This window comes from Brachypodium distachyon, chromosome 1, assembly GCF_000005505.3.
Source record: "Brachypodium distachyon strain Bd21 chromosome 1, Brachypodium_distachyon_v3.0, whole genome shotgun sequence".
Classification (NCBI taxonomy): domain Eukaryota; kingdom Viridiplantae; phylum Streptophyta; class Magnoliopsida; order Poales; family Poaceae; genus Brachypodium; species Brachypodium distachyon.
In genome coordinates this window covers 41,400,531-41,421,116 of record NC_016131.3, presented here as the reverse complement: position 1 = coordinate 41,421,116, position 20,586 = coordinate 41,400,531, and the positions used below count along the sequence as shown (strand labels likewise).

The window sequence follows — 20,586 nt, the reverse complement described above, 5'->3', positions numbered from 1 at the left end:
TTATTGAAAAAGTCTGATGTTATAGTTTTTATGCCACACAATCAACATATTATTGGTAATTGATGATCAAAATTAAAACTTTAGATGTGTCCATGCACTCTTAAATCAGACAGATCGAGTACATCTCTGCACACATCTAAAGTTTTTATAGCAGTCCGATTTTAGAGTGCATGCACACATCTAAAGTTTTTATTTTGATCATCAAGATCATCAATTACCGATAATTTGTAGATTATGGCGCATAAAAACTATGCCGGCCATCATTGTCTTTTTTAATACAAATTTAATAGTCCATTGTTTATGGCACACAACACACATAGTATTTGTGCTAGTGGTTAAATTTGAACTTCAACATAAGCAATCTACCGGGAATTCGGGAAACAGCTCTTTGCCGAGGGCCGATAACTTTGCCGAGTGTTATTCTTCGGGCCCTCGGGGTCTACTGTATGCAAACCAGTCCACATATGCCAGGCAAGTGAGGTCGTAAACCGCAAACACCCTCATGATTATTTGGTGGCCAGGGAAGGGCTTACGAAATGAGCTAGCTGTCCATTTGTCTTCTTCTAAATTGACAAGATATAATATTTAATACTTATTTTTTCCAATATGGTTATTTTCAGTATACATCGACCATGTGCACAAGCTAATGTGGCTCTAGACAGGCAGACCTGAGCTAAGGTATAGCACCGTCAAGCTAAGCTAATTAAGCTATCTTCTATTTAACACACGTCCATCTGAGCTGGGGTCGTTTTTCTTGCGCGTAGTTCCTGACCGCTGCCACTTACTCCGTCGGTCCAGTTTTAGTGAGCATGAAGATATGTTCTGGTTAAGTGTAACTTTAACCACTAAGTAGAGTAATACTATATATTTTTGTTGTGTGCCATAAAAAGTGTACTATTAATTTCGTATCGAGAAAGTCTCTGATGTTATAGTTTTTATGCCACACAATCAACATATTATTGGTAATTGATGATCAAAATTAAAACTTTAGATGTGTGCATGCACTCTTAAATCAGACAGATCGAGTACATCTCTGCCGCTAAATTACAATTTTAAAACGAGTTGTCAATATATCCGTCATCTTCGGTCAAAAGTAAGAAAGACTAGCAAAGCTGGATCCTATATGGCTCCCAACGGTTACATTCACATTTAATTAATATTTATATTTGTTTTTCTATTTGCCATTAATGTTCATATTGATCGACCATCTATGCAAGGCCATTTCTTGAATGAAATTGCCTCTACGGCTCTACTAGCTTGACCCGCTATATAGTGGACTACCGGAGGCCACTTAGCTGGTTACTCTCTGGCTACTGAATGCAAACTTGTACACATTTTCCAGTCAAGTTAAGCAGTAAACCGCAAAGAACCACAAGAGTATTTTGGCTGTGGTGGCCAAAGGAGGGCTTATGAAATGAGGTAATGAGCTAGCTGTCCATTTATCCTCTTCTAAAATTTAATGAAAAGATACAAATATTTTATATTTATCGATCTTTTCCAATATATGATTAGTGCCAGTATACATTGACAATCTAGACAAGGTAATGTGGTTCTAGACAGGTTCGGTAGCACCATCTAGCTAGTTAATGAAGCTATCTATTGAAACAATGCTTGCAATATCTAAAACTTCAAATTCACTGACCTGGCCACTGGAACGCATCTGAGGCGCCGCCTTCACTGATTTGAGCTTCTCAGAGTCTCGTCTGAGCCGGATAAGGTAAAGATACCACAAACCCATTTCCCTCAATCCTGATGTTTTTTTGAAGCCTAATGACGTGAATTCAACCTTTATGAAGCCATCCATGCAGCCACAATAGCAAAGCAGGATGATCGAAGAGGTGGATCTCAAAAAGGAAGAGGAGGCACGAGAGGTGTGGAGAAACAAGGAACCTCTGCAGCCAAGAAGAGCGGTATAGCGAAAGCAGTTGCCAACAGCAGTGGGCGGGGCTGCAGGCGTTATTGGTCGCTGCGTTGGGACGCTGTGTGTATGAGATCATTTGTAGGTAGGAATTGAGGAGAAAAGAGCAGAAGAAGACTCGGTGACTGGTAAGGGACAAATAACCGAGCAATTTCCCTTTTATAGGAAAAGATGCGGGCATGTTGGTCCGAGGAGGACGCGTGTCGACCAGTTGACCCGTCTGACGGATTCCAGGGTCAGTCTTGCGATAGTGATTGGTTTCCTTTCCGAATGCATGCATAGAAGGGCGAACGCCTCGAATGGGGGACCAGACATTTTTAGGGTTCGATTTGTACTTCCTATTAAATTGGAAACTTCGTAAAATATTTTGTGTTTTGAGTAATACAGGCAATTATGGACATACATGGCAGGCAATTGTTTACCATATGGTGTCTTGTCTGCGGATTTAGATGGTACTCTATTAAGTGCGAACATTGCAATTTCTAGAGAGCATAACCCAAATATGACAACGGTATATCTGACTTATTCGTCATCAACCAAACCATGTCCAACAATGTCAAATTATGCGATTCTGGTACCTCATTTCTCTGCGGTGTACCCGGAGGTCTGAGCTGTGAAAAATCCCAGAACTCTCCAAGTATTCATTGAACTCATGGCCCAAGTGCTCGCCTCCATGATTTCATTGCAAAAAATCATGGCTCAAGTATTCTTTGGCATGTTTGTTGCCAGCAAATACGCCAAGCACGGTATATCCTCTGGAGGCAACAAGGCAACAGTGGCTAGAGGCGAGGCAACATGGGACGCCCTGACTTCTAGTATCTTCTCCAGTGGTGTCCAGCTAGCGATTTGTCGTTAGTCGGTCAAGTGTTAATGGTAGAGTTGGCTTTGACAACGAGTATGCATATTCCGGTGGAAGCATCTTTGTTCAGGCATTGTCGACGAGTGTGCACATCGTGCCCTTGTTTAAGGTGGTGGTCTCTTTGGGGAATGAAAATCCCGAGATCGACTATCGGTTTGACTCATCATCAACGGTGCACGTACGACGATTCCTTCTTAAAGGCTCTGTCTTGGAGTCGTACATTTTTTGTTTGTTTCGACGTTGTACCACAGGTTAGTGGCAGTCTGGTGGACTTATTAACGCGAGGCATACAGCCTCAGTTTTTTTTTTCCTTTTTGGATTGACTTGGCTCGGCCACGATGCCTGGCTTTGCCAGCCTGAGGCTAAGGGTTATCCTTCTTTTCGAAAAAATATATTCTTGGCATAACTTTTATGGGTTTGGTTGTTTGGAGGGCTTCCACGTGAGATAGTAAGATAAATTTGGAAGGGGAGGCAGGGTTTTGTAAGAAATAGCGTGACAGCATGATGGGGGAGATTGCTCACTTTTGGGCAAAATGGCCCTCAAAGCAAGTTTACACACCATTTAGTTGCAGTTTTCAAGGTCTCATATGTACTAAACTGAACAGTTAATTGGCCACTCCCGATCCAGCCTCTTGTTGCTGTTGCTGCCTGGTACTTATGGTGGGAGTTTCGCCAGATTGTGAAGGGAGAGCAGGTATAGGAACCATGCAGCTCCACTACGCCATGGTTGGTCCAAACGGCCTGGCGGTATGGTTAAGCTAAATATATATAGATGTTGCTTTCTCTGAACTGAATGGTAGGAGAGTTACAGGGGCTGTTATCCGCGATTCGGCGGGTTTCTTTGTGGGCGCATCCGGCCATCTCCTGATGAATGTGGCTGATGTAATCACAGCTGAAGCTTGGGGTCTCCACCATGGCCTCCAACTTGCCAGACAGCATGGCTGCACAAACCTGATTGTCAACTGTGACAATCTCAACCTGATCCGAGGATTTGAAGCAAGGCTTTTCCAGGGGACCATCAGCTGCGATGATTGATGAATGCATTCTTCTTGCTCAAGACTTCTCTAAAATAGATTTTGAACACTGCCTAAGAGAAACTAATAGTGTGGCTGGTAGGTTAGCTAAAGATGCTTACCGTTGATCGCAGCTCGCGGGAGGACGAGAACAGACTTTGGCACTGGCCGACGACCCTCCTCCATGACACCTCAGCATTAGATCTGGGAAGAATTGTAAGAACTTGGTCTGCTCCAGGTTGAACAACTGCTCTGCCTCCACGTACGATGATCAGCAGCATGTTACTGGAGAGCGACGGGCTCCCGGAAAGCTCCGGGACAGCGAGGCATTTCTTTGATTTTGCTGGCTCAATGACTCGATCACATGCGCCAAGCTACATCAACTCGTCAAGGCCCATGTGATTCCACCGCCTGAGACAACTAATTTGACCGAAGAGCACTTGAAATTAGCCAATTCGACCAAAAACCAGAAGCGGGTTAGAAAATTCGCGGATTCGACGAATTGGTTGGTGAGGACAAATCCAGATTAGGCTCGTGAGGTTCGGAGGTTCGTTATATAGATTCTGGGTGACTTTGCAGAGCGGATTCGGAGGAGCTACTCTCCCACGTACGCCGTCGCCGACGCCATTGCCTATGAGGTCGAAGTCGAAACTGTCATATCTTATCCCATCGTTACAGAGCGAAAACCTCCGCTTTGCCGCTGGGCATTCACTTGATGGCACCGGAAGGTACTATCCATTTCCAGTCGTTCGATCTCATAAAATGGACGGTTCTGAAAAATTTCAAGCACCCGAGAACCATTATCCGATGAATGAGAAGTCTTACCCGATAAAAAATAAACCTCAAGATCGGTAAAAAAAACATTTTATTCTCATGATCACACCATGCAACAGACATGCAAGGTTTACAATAACGACTTCATCACAGAAATTCCCATGGATCAACAGGGGTTCGTTCACTCATCCACATCGTCACGGGCATGGGCAGGGGCAGCAGCAGAAGCAGGTGGCATCCGAGAGGTACTTGCGGCTGCAGCTCCAGACGGCACCTGTGGAGGTGGCATCTCCACCGTCGTCACAAGGGCTGCCGGTGTCGGTGGTGCAGGCTGACGGCCCTGAAACTCGCGGTACTGGCGGAGGTAATCTTCCAGGGGCCCCACATACTGGTAGAAGCCAAGATCTTCCATGGCGTTGATGAGGTCGTCGCTGTCCAGGGTCGTCTTGTTCTGCTCCCGGCACCAGTCCGCAGCCGCGGAGGTGACCACGGCGATGAACTCCTCGACGCACCGGTCCACGGCGTCGCTTGCACCTCCGCTGATCCTGGCTCCCGGGTGCTGCGACAGGGCGCGTGCCATGATGCCTGTCAGGTAGCTAGCCGGGAACTTCGTCCTTCTGTTGCCTGAGCCACACAAGAAATTAATTTGGTTCTTTTCATAATGTTACCGGGACGAGCAGGAGTCAGATGCAACAAATAGGAAAGAATATCTGTAATAACTCATGATTTGCAATCCGCATTGTCACTGAGATAAACCTTATCATGTTGGCATGCATTTTTAAGAAAGAAATTGGAAATCGAGTGGTTTAGAAAATAACTTGAGTAATATCTGGGTTCTGTCCCAGATATTTCACGGCTTTCATCTACCTAGAATCTACAACAAACTGCGTTTTTCTTTTTGCACTACGAGACCAACATAGTAATTCATGGGCCATATGAATTTGATTACATGGAACATTTTCAGTAACTCGGAATCAAGACATCAAGTGCAAGTAACCTTATGTAAAAATAATAATATAAAGTTTGCAATCCTATAATCAAACAACCGCTAAAGAGAAAAAAAAACATTTCGAATTATTTTGAATCAAGAACACTCTCATATTGCACGGGAACCGAACAACTGCGGAGGTAATCCTTGAAACTAATGTTTTCGTGGCAGTCCACAAATTCATAATATATGAAATATATAAATACGAAAATGTAATAACAGAAATAAAAAACCTTAAAAGAGGTAGCTTTTGTTACAGAATCCCCTTGATATTAGTTTTACCTTCTCTTGCGTTGTTGCCAGGGCCATTTGCTTGACCTCGTCCTTCCATCTCTGCCTCTCCCTCAACCTGTGTTTTCCCTTACGCAGTTGTGCTTGGCCTCGTCGCTCCCGGCACAGTTTATATAAGGGCCATGAGTGACAATAAGTGTGTGTGGCAGGAATTAATTAGTTTCCACACAAATGAAGAGATATATATGCAGTAATTAATACGGGCCTGCCTATTCCATTAAATATAATTAATTAATTAATACTGGTAAAAACATTAATTAATAATTAATATGCTACGTATGAGCCCTAGTGCGTGACACTAGGTTCGTTGTCGCGGCGAAAGCTTGCTTGCCCTAGCTGCTGCGCGGTGGTGGTTGTTAGTGGCCCGACGTGCATATGTTTTAAGGATTTGCACGGTAAACTGCAGTGGCATTTTTGGAGTTTGCAAGATTTATAATGGCAAATATCATATTAAACACCAAATTAATAAAGTTCAAAAGGATGAACATGTTACTACGGTGCTTACAAGAAACAAGAAAAGATAATGGCAACAAGAAGCGAAATAAAAAAGGACATGAAGCACAACTTGGGATCGCCGAATCCATCTTCCACTTATGAAGCACCAGGAAACGAAATACGCCAAAGCTTGAGGTGAGACGTTAGGCCAACCCCAGCGACGCGGCCCATCTGGGCCGGCGCGGTCCGTTTGCGCGAAACGGACCAAACGCGCAGTCCAGCAGCGCGACGCATTTGCGCGCGCGTCCGCTTTTCGGTCCGCGGAGACGCATTCCAGGCGCAAATCTGTGTCGGATTTGCGTCCCCACGGACCGAGAAACGGAGCGCCGCTCGGTCCGCACGTATGCTCGGGGTCAAACCCTTTTGCCTTCCGGACCAACCTGGCAGCGTTGGCGAAACCGCGTCCCGGTCATATTAAATGGGGGACCAGCCCCATCCCCATCCACACCACACCCACTTCGCCGCCCCGACCCAAAACCCTAGCTCCGCCACCGCCGACCACCACGTAGACCAAGTCCCCCGGCAGCGATGGTGCTGAAGTAGCCATGGCCGCCTGCTCGGCACATCGCGAGGCGGGCTCCTCCTCTGGCGCCCTCCATCGCCACCGACTCTCGCCCATCCCACCGGTGCCATTCCATGTGACGCCGCCGGCTCACCGCCTGTGCCGGCATTACATCAACGTGAAGCAGGCGGAGCACTTCTGGAGCCACAACATCCCCGTGCCATGGTCAGATGTGCACCTACTGCATGGGTGGCATCTGAGCCCCCAGCGGATGGCGATGCCTCTCGTCCCGGCGAGCGGCCAAGCTCGCCGGGTGGAGCTTTGTGCTTTTGTGATATAAACGGTGGCCTTTGCAAAAAAAAGAAAGAACCCAGCATAACGCAGGTGGGCTACACGGCGTTGTGGAGACTTTTGTGGCACCATAATTAGACGATCGAGCTGCATATATGTCTGTAGATGGCAAAAAGCCGAGCTTGCGGAAGTTCAATGAAAATTTCTAAGTGAACCAAGCAACATAAAGCTGATTTGTGGTAAACTACGATAATCTAACGGTTTCAATTTTTTTGGGTCTATTTTTCCGTTCGGTTGATCAATTTTTAGCTACTTCCTTCTGTATTTTTTTGAACTGCCGATGATATGAATCTTTGGCACCAACACCACTGTTTGATTCTTGACTCAAGCCTTTTCTTTTCTTGGTGGTATCAAGTTGAGTACGTGAGATCCGAAAGTCACGCTCAGGCGGATCGAGCAAAGCTAGCCACCGCCACCCCTTGCGCCCTCCACTTCGATCGACCTCTCCCCCACCCCCGTCGGAGGAGGCCAACGGGCGAAGCCTGCGCGGCGGACGGCGGCGGCGGGGCATTTCTTCAGCATTCTGCAGCAAGACACAGAGGGTTGCATTACGGGCTGTTGTGCCATTCACCGATCGTCCTAGATCGCCGATTCGTTACCGGCGGTATACTTGTCCAGGGCCAAGCTGAGAAAGGCGGCAAGGAGGTGGGGGCTGAGTTCCACGTGGCTGTGATTCATATGACGGTGGCGCAGGCAGTCCTGATCCTGACTATGGCGGCGGCGCCGGTGGAGGTGTTGTTGGTTATATATGGCTGGGATGCGGGAGGCTGTGTGTCAGATTTGTTGCTGGATGGTGGCGGCGGCGTCATGGTCCCGCAGGTCTGCGGATTGTTCTGTGAGACTTGTTGGGTTGTGTCGGCTGATCTTGGGTCCCGACTTTTAGTGATGGCAACATGCTTGTTTGCTTTCTCTGGAGCGAGGACACTTTCAGAAACAGGTGCTACGCACGGCGACTCATGATAAGGCTCCAAATCATACCTGTTGCTGCTGGTCCAGAGGCGATGATGTGATGATGGTACGGGCAACTTCAACGACAAGTATGCATACTCCGGTGGAAACACTTGATTCTAGACCAGGCAATGTCGACGCGCGACTGCGTCCTGACCTTATTGAAGGTGGTGACTCCAAGCTTGGCTTTGGTGATAAAAGTCCGAGTTCGATCTTAGGTTGGACTTGTCATCATCGGCGCACGTGAAGCGTTTTGAAGGCTTTGCCTATGAGTTATCTATTTTCGTTTTCGGCCTGTATCATAAGGTTTGTGGTAGTTTGGTGGAATTATTGTTTTTCTTTTTTGGTAGAGTGTGTTCGGCTTTGTCGTCTGGTTTTGCCTGACTTTGATAATACTTTCCCCGTCCCATATTAAGTGACTTTCTATTACATGTATGTAGACTCCTTTTAGCTATAGATACATTCATATTTGGACAAATTTGAATCACTTAATATGGGACGGAGGGAGTATATGGTTGTTTGCATCAGAGGCCAGGGGCTATCCTCCTTTTCAAAAAGAACAAGAACACCGCTGCTGCTTGAACGAAAGCGGGTTCATTTGCGGTTATTGTTTGGGGTCATTTGCGGTTCAGGGTCTGACTGATTTCCTAATTTCCATCTTACATAGACGACGGTATTACTCCACAAAGTTGACTTGGCTCGAACGAAAGCGGGTGTACTGTGGTCAGCTTCCATCCAACCGGTGGAATTGATGAAGCAGCACACGCGCGCGCGGTGCGGTGGTGCGGGCGTCGAACGCCGGGCAGTGGCACAAGCCAAGTTTTGGCTGCATCTCATCTCCCTCGGACGCGCCGATGCGGCGTGATCGCCAGCCAGTTCCTGCTCCAGCTGCGCAACGTGTGTGGTCCTCGCTCGATCAAGGCCTCAAGTTAAGTACGTTGTTCCAGACTCATTCAAGAGTACTTTAGCTAAGCGACACAAATACGTACACACCGTGTAGAGGAAGACTCGTTAGTGTGATGCCTTCGCACTTAGACCGGCGCGACCGTGCTGATGAAACACACTTATTCCCTCCGTCCAGTAAAAGATGTCTCAATTTTGATTAAATTTAAATGCATCTATACACTAAATCGTGTCTAAATACATCTAAATTTTAACAAATTTAAGACATCTTTTGTTGGACGGAGAGAGTAATAGTTATGACCATCATCGAGTTTTAAGTTCAACTGCAATCACCGTAGCCGCCTTTTTCGCTAGTTTGCGGGCGCACCCGTCATGGCTCCTAAGGAGTCACCACAGGCTGCTAGCCGTCTTGTGCCACAAAGTGCCCAATGCTAGTTGCACGGTTAGGATTTTTTTATTGCTATAAAAAAAATCTAAATTGGTAGTTGTTCATTCGATAGAAATTATTTTGAGAAATACTCCCTCCGATTCATATTATTTGTCGAAATATTACATGTATCTAGACGTTTTTTAAACATAAATACATTCATATTTGGACAAATTTGAGACAATTAATATGGATCGGAGGAAGCACTGTGCAAACACAGATACGCACACCACCCGCGTACAATCACTCCTATGAAAACACACACACACGCACACATATCCCTATGAGCATCTTCGAGAGACCGAGCCAAAGTCACCACATGCGACTCGTATGCTGTTTACTTGTATGTCACCTCCCACTGAAACAATATCGTCGGCTAAATTCTGTAACAATCCCACCTGAGTTAGGCTCAGTTCACAATTCGGCTGAAAATTATTGAGATAAAAGGGAATATAAGTTATATGATTTAAAATTAGCGATAATTAATACGCCAGATTTTGTATGGGTGAAAAAGGAAATACGCCTACAAAAGATGGACGGAGGGAGTAGTATAATATTTTCCAAACATGTTATTTTTTCGTCAGCGGCAACACGGGGTATTGTGCTAGTACGTTAAAAATGTTAAATACTCCTCCGTCCCGAATTAGCTGACGTGATGGAGGGAGTACAAAATAATCGTATATTTTAACTAAACATCTAAAGTAATGTTGGCTTCCAGCTTAATATTTCTCATAACAAGATCTTCAAAACTAGAAAGAACCCACTTTGATCTAATTTGTACATTGAAGATGATGTAACTTGGTGCACCGGGTAGATGCCACAATGCCGCATGGCGTTTTTGAAAACCAAGTGGACGGAGAGAACCGGCCACCCCATGAAAACCAGCTTGGGTGGGTCATGGAAGGCCTCCGCTCCTCTTAGTTCTATCTTGTTTTAGTCACCCGTAGTTAAAGATGTCATAGGGGTGCCCTAGGCCATTTTAAATGGTTGTGCTAGAGAAAAATATATTTATAAATGGATTTTAAAAATTGACATGGTTTGGGCTGAGATGCTCCCACCATGCACGGCGCAGGGGAGCAGAACGCTCATTGGAGAAACTCGCCAGCGGCATCCAATACGGGAGAGCTCTAGGGGGTGGATCTGAGGGGGGGAAATAGGGGGAAAGAAGGAGAAGCTCACCACGAACTCGTAGGCGGGGTCGGTCGGGGAAGAGGAAGCTGGTTGAGGCGAGTCGACGGCGAGGCGCGGCCGGCGGAGGAGGAGCTCGATGCGGGGGCGCTCGAGGCAGCTGGGGATGAGGGCTAGTGCGCCAAAGGGATCTTGGAGACGTCACGCTGCTTTTGCTGGCGTCGTCTTGGTGCGGGAGGTTGCAAGCAGGTGGATTGGCGCGGGCGGCGCTCCGCCGGTCTTCGGGAAGAAGACCCGCGGCAGGGCAGGTGTTACTAAGGTAAGTAAGATTTCGGTTCAGAGGCCGACAGGTGGGCCTCCATGGCAGTTTCCCTATTAGCACCGTTGACAGCGAGGTTACGGGTTTTGCGATACGGATTCGTCCAAAAATACGGGTTAAGTGAAAAGAAAACGAAAAGGTGTACTTTTGTGATACAATTCGTCAGAAACAAGGGGTTTGTGATATTTACTCTTAATTTTTTGACAACATTTATAAAATATCACTAGAGTTTTTGAAGCTTTTTTCACTAATAACCAGTATTTTCATGTTATGAGAGATTTACCATCCTTCTGGACTCTTCTGTAATTTCCTTTTGAGGTAGCCAAAACCTTGTCTGTAATTGCCAGTACATGTTTGTCAAAACACAAGATATTTGATGAAGTTGCCAATGCAATAGAAGTACAGGTAAAACAAAAAAACCAAGTCCCCCCTTCTATGCGTGCATTTGGGAAAGGTAAATGAGCAATATTTCCCGACTGATTTTCGCCTCCGGCCACCAGACACGTGTCCCTGGGGAACCCACACGCCCGCTTCTTTTCCTATAAAAGGTGAGCCGCTCTCCTATTTGCCCCTCACCAGGCACCGAGTCTTATTCCAGTTTTCTACAATTCCTACCTAAAAATTCTCTCATATCCGCCGTGTCCCAAAGCAGCGAGCGACAACGCTTGTAACCCTGCCTACGGCCGTTGGCAAATACTTATGCTACTGCTCTTCACGGTGGTGGCACTTCTTGTTTATTTACACCTCTCCTGCCCCTTCTTCCTTTTGAGATCCAGCTCTTCGTCCAATCGTCCTGCATGGAGCCTGTGGCATGGATGAATTCATAATTCATCTCACAAGGCTTAAAAAAAACATCGGGATTGAGGGGAATGGGTTCGTGGTCCATTCATCTCAAAACAAGACTCCGGCAAGCCGGATTCATGGCTGGCGAGCTCAAATTGCATGGCGAATGCGCCTGAGATGCGTGCTAGTGGAATGCCAGTGAATTTGAAATTTTGATATTGCAAAGATGTTAAGACAGGCATATTGACGTGGTTATGACTAACCACGCTCTCGATTCGAGTATACCCATCACGGTCCAGCAGGGGCTCACAAGGAAGCCTACTACAACTTTAGAAGTCTATATGTCTAATCTTGCGACTCAAGATAAGTAAGCTTAATTAGAGTATATCTCTTTATTGTAATCGATTTGGACTCTACCTGAGATCTGGCCTCCTGCATATATAAAGGACCAGGAGGGGGAGTCAAGAGCAATCCAATCTAGCATAAAAGCCGCCTAGACGCACTTGCCAGATCGAATCTGTTGCATCTAGCCCCCGCGACTCCTTTGTAATTGACTCATCAATACAATCCAGACAAGCAGGACATAGAGGTATTACCTTCCGAGGGCCCCGAACCTGGGTAAATCGTGTCCCTTGTGTCTTTGTTAGCTGACGAGATCGCCAACACATACAGTCGAAACTTTCCTAGATACAAGTCCACCAATATGGACATTGTCGAAGTCTCAACTTCGTCACATATTTTTTGCTACGTGCGTAAGGCTGCTATATTGCGATTAGGAGACGACATAACACATTCCATGCCAAAAATCCCGGCACAATCGAGGTGACCCCCGCTTCCTAGGGCTAAATAGATGCCTTGACATCTGTACTTCCCTAATCCCTCATGGCAAGCTAGCCATGACACCCCCCTCCCCCCTCCCAATTCACATACGTTGATTGTTCCCCATTTTCCATTTCCACCTCGATTCACTCACACTCGAAGATGCCAAAGGCACATAATTAGGCTGACAGGCGGCGATGGCGTGCGACACCTTAACCCTAAGCCGTAACCTCCCCATCCGCCACCTTCTGTCACCGCGAACAGTGGTAGCGTACTGTTCTCGAACGAGGCGACTATAGGCAAATACACACTCACGTCAGGCCTACTGCGAAGTGCGAACCAAGGCAGCTACACTCCGGCATGAAGACGCATCTCCGATTAGGTAAATTTTGGTCATGACCGAACTAAAGACTGTAATTTGTTGCATAGATATAATTTTTTTGGCAACATTTACATGTTGATGACATGGCTAAAATGTTGCAACATTTCGGGGTGTTTTTCCGGTGGGACCAATGTTGAAACGAAGTTGCAAAGTATACAAAAAATGTTCCATGCAAAAGTTTAATATTGCGACAATCGGATGGACGAGGTTTGAAGTTTAATCGGATATCGATGGTTCAAGAGGCGGCCGATCGGTGCACCCATGACGGCCGGCCAACACCTAGTTTGCGCCCTATCATGCATGCCGGAGCCAAGGGAGAACCTATAAGCAAAAACCGGACAACTTTCAAAGGAGAGGCTTAGGTCACCTCTTGATAACACATTTGTGCTTGCTGGGTGGAGAAGAAATGGCGAAGGAGAGGCGTTGACAAGGGCACCATGGTGGCAGAGGAGTCGGCTGTTAGCTGGTGGTGTCAGCATCTTCCAATCTTCTGTGCATGGGGAGATCGAGAAAAAGGAGGATTGATATTTAATAAGAAACATGTAGAAAGTTGCAATTCTATACATTCTATTCATAAAATTGGTCACTTTGATCTTAAATGTACAAAGTTTGTAGAATAACTAGCTGAGTGGCCCCCGCGTTCGTGCGGGGAACATTTTTAATCACCTAAATTTCAATGCTATGTATCATGAAATGATTCTTAATGGCACACAAATATGCAATATATTTTCGTTTTTCCAAAGCATAGAGATATATAACAACTAAAGATGAATAATAGGAAGTGGAAATGCAAGCCAAGATTGTGAACACGTCAAATTTTGTTTAATTGTTTTGTGCATTTCTAACTTATATATTTATTATGTTCATGACCTTAGTTCTATGATAGCTAAGAATTGGCCAGCTATTCTTGCCTCCAACCCAAGTCATTTTTACTTACTTCAATTGCGATCAAATTAAATCTCTTTCAAAAGCATTGCAGCACCATTGGATGAACACTAAACACATCATCATTATATGGAACCACAATTGTAAGAAGTTTATAACATACTACTTTCAGGGATTCCTTGTGAAAATGAACTTTTGGCTTACAAAATATTCAAAATATTCTAGAGTCTAGATAAATGAAGCAAAAAGATGCAAATACTACGTTAAAGCCATCTAGCATGCCTGCTCGAAGGCATGCAGAGCGGCAGAGGCGCGGATGTGGCGATGTATATGTGGATGCAGATGCCACAGCCTTGATTGATCTTGAGATAGATCTTGAGGGAATAGGGATATAGCGCATAAGCGGGCAATTTTTTTTGTCAACTCTAATTTATTAAGATATTTCAAAGATTTAATGGTTGTCATTTGCCAATGATACTAAATTAACGACTAGATGTTTTGACTTTTTGTGGGATTTTTTAGGGTGCATATCTTCCTTTTCTGGCTAGCCTGTCATATAGTTTTAGTATATATACTACTTTGATTCTATGCCTTATAACGCTCCTAATGCAAAACTTGGGTGAAATTAATTCCTGCGATACAGAGACAAATCTATGTAATACATTGGTGAAATTAATTCCTGTGATGCAGAGACAAATCTATGTGATACAGAGATATGATATATGTATTCACCTGTAGGCTATGTAATGTTTCTCCATGGAAAGTGTGCCCATCTGAACCTTTTTTGCCACTTTGTTAAAATTTTTTGAGGGAAAATGCTTTTATATTAATCTGGATGCAAGCCAAACGGTCATGCTCATACACAGTTCTTACAGACTCCGGGACAGGCCCCAGAAAAGCACCCATCTCAATCCCATCTCTACTTAAGCGAGCAAGGTTATGAGCCACTGCATTTGCAAGCCTGGGCTCTTTTGAGAAGATCAACCCAGGGAGCATAGTACCAAACTCACGGATATCCCTAATGGTTTGCGACAGGATCGAACGACCAAAGGAATTACTATTAAGTTCCTGGATCACCTGGAGATTGTCACTGGCCAGCACAACCGGTCTGTCGATGAGAGGGATGAACGTACGAAGGCCAGCAAGGCATGCTCTAGCTTCTGCTCCCGTGGCATCGCCACACTTAGGGAGAGGCCCACCAGCACACGCAATAGCTGTGCCAGCATGATCTCGCAGGACCCCGCCCCAAGTCGACTCATTAGACAGGTCGCAAAAACAGAGCATCAATGTTCAGCTTCACCCAGCCAGCCTGGGGAGGCGACCAGGCAGTCTTAGGCATGGGTTTGTCAGGGGGGATAGCCAGCCGAGTTGCACACGCCAATTCTTTTCCCTTCAAGCTTACACCACGTCAGAATGGGTTACTGGCGCACGAACTCCAGTGGCGGTACAGCTGGTCCAAAAAATTTACCGCCACTGAGACGTCGTTAGATGAATCCAAAACGAATAACAGTGGTGGTGAGCAACCACCGCCACTGCTAGTGGAGCACCGGTGGCGGTGAAAGCACTCGCATGACCAGCACCGCCACCGGTGCTCTAGCATCCGTGGCGGTGGTCATTCACCGCCACTGGAGCTCCTTAGTAGTCACCGGCCCACGAGCACTAGTGGCGGTTAAAGTGGTCGAGAAAACAAACCGCCACTGGTAAGTCGTTGGAAGAATCTGAAACGAGTACCAGTGACGGTTAGCTTCCATCGCCGCTGTTAGTGGAGCACTAGTGGCGGTGCCAGCACTCATGCGGCTTTCACCGCCACTAGTGCTCCTAGTACTAGTGGCCGCATCAGTTACCCGCCACTAGTGCTTCTCAGAAATTCCCATCCCGTTTACCAGTGGCGGGCAGATTCTTTGAACCGCCACTGGTAAGTTATCTATAAAGCAAAATTGTTGTGGCCTTATCTTCCTCAGCTCGCGCGTCTCTGGACCAGCTACGGCTCCTGAACACACAGGCGACGGTGAAGCTCTGCCAAAATTCCATTGCGCCGGCGACCGAAAGGTTGCTCCCTTTCCCTCTCCTTCTTCCTCCTCTCCCTCTCCTTTCCTCTAGCTCCTTCCTCTCTTCTCTTCTTCGTCGATGTGGCTGAAATGGCGCCGGCAGCCGGGAGAGCTCGATCTCTCTCCAGGAGCTGTCCCGGCTGGCCCCCTTGCTTGGGAGGTTCCCCACTCTGTCATCTCTCTGGTTGCTGCGCGCGCCCCCTCCCCTCTGTCTCTTTGGTCCTCCCTCTCTCTCTCTCTCTGCTCCCCTCTGTGATTAATTAAGCTGCTCTCTCTCAATAAAATATGTGTTGAATGTGCATCTTGCCGTGTTTGTGAATATTTTTGTTTGTACATGTATACGGGCCATCGTGCCGTTTGTGTTCACATGTGGGTGTGGGTGGGTGTTTATTTGGCAATTTTTTGCAAAATTTGTAAATTTTATAGCAAAGGTCATTCCGAAATTTTGTGTGATACTATATGTAACTTGATTTATGTTTGTTTATCATGTTTTAGCTCGATGAGCCGTGCTTGGATGTACGAGGAGACAAGAAATTGCGAAGAGTGGATAAGAAAACTAAAGGACTTCACTGATGTCGCCACGGAACATATGCTGAGAAAAAGGGACGACATGACATGTTGTCCATGTAGCAATTGTCGTAACACAATGATGCTTCTGCCAAGTGATGTGGAGTTGCACTTGCTCCTACACGGTTTTGTGTTGGATTATTCACGTTGGACTTGTCACGGCGAGGATGCCATTGAAGTTGAAAGCGACCCAGAAATGGAGAACATGGAGCATGATGATCCACCCGACGAACCATGCCGTGGCGAAGATCAAGAAGTTCCGCAAGGCAGGGTGGCCGAAATGCTAGATGATGTGCACCTGTGTAAACAATTAGATGACGCTGACGATGAGTTAGTGTCCCGTAAATTCCAGAAGCTGAGGGAGGACGCAGAGATGTTGTTGTATGAAAATGCAGGGCCGGACAAAAGTGTGCTAGAAGTAACGCTCGAACTTCTCCGAATGAAGGCAAAATATAACATCGTGGACTCGGGATTCACGGATATTTAGAGTTACCTTTCTACAGTTCTTCCTGCGGGCAACATGTTGCCTAAGAGCACGTACAAAGCAAAGAAGGTTGCATGTCCCCTCGGGTTAGAGGTTGTCAGATACCATGCTTGTCCGTTGGACTGCATCATATACAAGGGTGACTACAAAGACATGCACAGCTGTCCAGTATGCAAAACATCCCGATACAGGAAGAAAGACCCTAATCCTGAGGGCCTCCTGGAGGAAGAAGTGACTCGTGATCCAACGGCGAAGACGGTATGGTACCTCCCGTGTGGTAGCCGGCTGGAGCGTTGGTTTCAAAACGAGAAGGAGGCAAGGTGGTTCATCTTCCAGGACGCGACTCAGAAGGATATCGATCCTGATGGGGTGTACCATAACGATGATGGTGTACTTAGACACCCCACCGATGCGGCTCAATGGAGGACCCTAGACGAGGAGTTTTCAGACTTCGGCGCAGAGCCCAGGAACATCAGGTTCGGGATGAGTACGAACAGAATCAATCCGTTCGGAAACATGAGTAGCAAACACAGCACATGGCCGGTGATCCTGTTCATATACAACCTTCCTCCGTGGCTTATCATGAAGAGGAAGTACATCCACCTATCAATGCTCATACAAGGCCCTAAGCAACCAAGAGCTGATCTGAACGTGTATCTGGAGCTACTGAAAGATGAACTTGCGGAACTTTGGAGTACGGGCCGAAAGGTTTGGGAAGCTCACAAGAAGGAGTCCACCCTTCGGGCAGCTCTGCTGACATGTGTGCATGACTACCCTGCGAACGGGAACTCATCTTGCCAACGCACACATGGGTACAAAGCGTGTACAAAGTGCGGGGATGAAACGAACTCATAGAGGCTGCCAGTTTCACAGAAGATTGTGTACATGGGACACCGAAAGTGATTGCAACGCGATGACCCATGGAGGAAGGACAAGAAAAACTTCAATGGGAGGACAGAGCCTCGCCCGAAGCCCAGGGAAAAGACTGGGCACGAAATCTATGAAATTGTTAAGAACTTGGAAGTTGTTGCCGGGAAAGCACATCCGCAAGCGAAAGAGAAGGATGGCGATGGACCTGTGTGGAAAAGGAGGTCGGTGTTGGGCTTGCTAATGAACAATGCAGATAAGACAAAAGATGGGCCAAAGGCATGGAAGGACCTGGAGTTCTTGGGCATAAGGAAGAAGCTGTGGGCGGTAGAGGAAGAGTCACCGGACGACCACAATGGTGAAGTCACGGTAACAACACGATGTAAACCTGGGTGTTACACCTTGAGCAAAGCCGAGTTACACAGAATGTGCCAGTATCTCCACAGCATAAAAGTTCCATCCAACTACTCGTCCAGCATCAAGAGACTCGTTGACATGAAGAGTCACAAGCTTGTTGGCATGAAGTCTCATGACTGCCACGTGATTATCACGCAGTTACTTCCAGTTGCAATAAGAGGTGCCATGGAGCCATGGGTCAGAGAGACGGTGATGAAGCTTTGTGACTTCTTTGACACAATCGGGCAAAAATCCATCACGGTGGAACGCTGCCTCCAGCTGAAGGATTCAATGATACAAATTTTGTGTGAATGTGAGATGTTCTTCCCTCCAACATTCTTCGATATCATGGTACATCTGATGGTCCATATCACCGACGAGATAATCCTACTAGGGCCCTCCTTTCTGCACAACATGTATGGGCCCGAACGATACAACGGGGTGCTGAAGCGGTATGTTCGTAACAGAGGGCATCCGGAAGGCAGCATCATGCAAGGCTACCATGCAGAAGAGTGTGTGGAGTACGCCACTGATTGGTTGGCGGATCGCAAACCCATAGTACACGAATCACGACATAAGGGCAAACTAGAAGGTGAAGGTGGGCTTGGCCGGAAGGTTCTGGATGTGTATTCATCAGGGAGAGAGGACGACTATATGAGAGCACATACAATGGTGCTGCAACATATGTACGAGGTCCAGCCTTTCATCGACATGCATATGGAAGAACTTGAAAACCGGTACCCTAACAGGAGTGCTGATTGGATACACAAGACCCACAATGCAACATTCACCATGTGGCTCAAGAGTGTTTGGTATGCTAGGGTGGCGGCAAATGAAGAAGAAATGACCGCTCAAAAGTTTTCGCGGCTACCCAACGACTGCGTAGTGACTTACTGGTCGTACGCAATGAACGGGTATACGTACTATACCAAGGATCAAGATCGTAAGAGCAGTTACCAAAAGAGCGGTATAGTGCTGGTTGCTGAGACTAGTTCTGATAACCAAGGCAGTACAGAAGCGTACTATGGCGTCATCGAAGAGATCTGGGAGCTTGACTACATCTTCACCACCATCCCCATGTTCTGTGTCAGATGGGCATGTGATGTCAGACAAGAAGATCATAGATTCACAACAATGACCCTGCCTCGTGAGGTTCCTCCTCATAAAGTGGACGTGAAGAAAATCCCGGCAAGATGGGAACCATCGCAGTTTGCTACAAAATGCAAACAAGTTTTCTTCATCGACAACCCGACAAGCAAGAACCGTGTTGTCGTAAGGAGAGGGAAAAGAAGCATAGTTGGCGTCGACGGAGTTACTTCACAACAAGACCATGAAGGTTTTCCTGATCCAACATCAAAGCAAGAAGAAGAAGAAGCATCACGGACAATCCAGACAAGGAAGAAGTCAAGACCTGAGGCAAGAGAGGAGGCATACGCTACAAGTGGCCACAGTGAGACCCTAACATATAAGAGGAAGGAGAAGACCAGAAAGAAGAAGAAGGACAAGATTGTGGAATAGTTGAATATTTGTGTATCTTTTCGTAGTTAATGTTTAACGATGCTTTTGAATGGAAAATTGTAACTTGTATCATGTCAAATTTGAAATCAAAAGTCTTAAATATGTTCTGAATTTGAAATACCTTGTTCAAATTTGAAATCAAAAATATGTCCTGAATTTGAAATAACTTGTTAAAATTTGAAATCAAAAATATGTTCTGAATTTGAAATAACTCGATCAAATTTGAAATCAAATGGGAAAAAAATTAGCCCACCCAGTCAACACAGCTTTCCGGGTTCGGGCCCAGCCCGGCGAACCAGGGAGCTGCCTACTACCTACTAGGGCAGGTTTGACCGGGCCCACAGGGCTTTGACCGAGCCCACCAAGTTTCGAAACGACAACCGGGCCCACAGGCCAGGAGAAGAGGACAAAATGGGCCCGCCGGCCAGGAAGAGATGTGATTCGGAAGTGAGAGTGCAGGTGGAGAAGGCTATTTATGCTAGTCAGATCCTCTGTAAACTAGCGAGGTGGGCTAAAACTCCCAACCCACCGCGCGAAAGCTCACTCTGAGGAGCACTAGTGGCGGTGAAAACGTACGAACCGGCACTAGCATGAAGCGCTAGTGGCGGTGAAAACGCAGCAAACCGCCACCAGTGCTCGCGCAAAAATTGCCCTCGCGCGGAGGAGCACTGGTGACGGTGAAAACGCAGCAAACCGCCACCAGTGCTCACGCAAAAATTCTCCTCGCGCGGAGGAGCACTGGTGGCGGTGAAAACACAGCAAACCGCCACCAGTGCTCGCGCAAAAATTCCCCTCGCGCGGAGGAGCACTCGTGGCGATGACTACGCAGGGAACCGCCACTAGCATGGAGCACTAGTGGCGGTGCTCGCAAAGAAACCAGCCAATGGTATGATACGCTCGAGCATTGGAGACCCTAAGTTT

The 20,586-nt window shown here is 46.6% G+C and overlaps 1 protein-coding gene across 1 annotated transcript; it reads right to left on the bottom strand.

Annotated features, from left to right (window-relative positions):
* Window positions 1-4,628: 4,628 nt before the first annotated feature.
* On the bottom strand, window positions 4,629-5,913 carry LOC100829151 (nuclear transcription factor Y subunit B-1). The gene is made up of 2 exons (XM_010231571.2): window positions 5,835-5,913; window positions 4,629-5,188 (listed from the first exon to the last, which is right to left on the bottom strand). The coding sequence occupies exons 1-2, from the start codon at window positions 5,881-5,883 to the stop codon at window positions 4,746-4,748; spliced, it is 492 nt and encodes a 163-aa protein (XP_010229873.2). The 5' UTR covers window positions 5,884-5,913; the 3' UTR covers window positions 4,629-4,745.
* Between the last annotated feature and the right edge of the window lie 14,673 nt (window positions 5,914-20,586).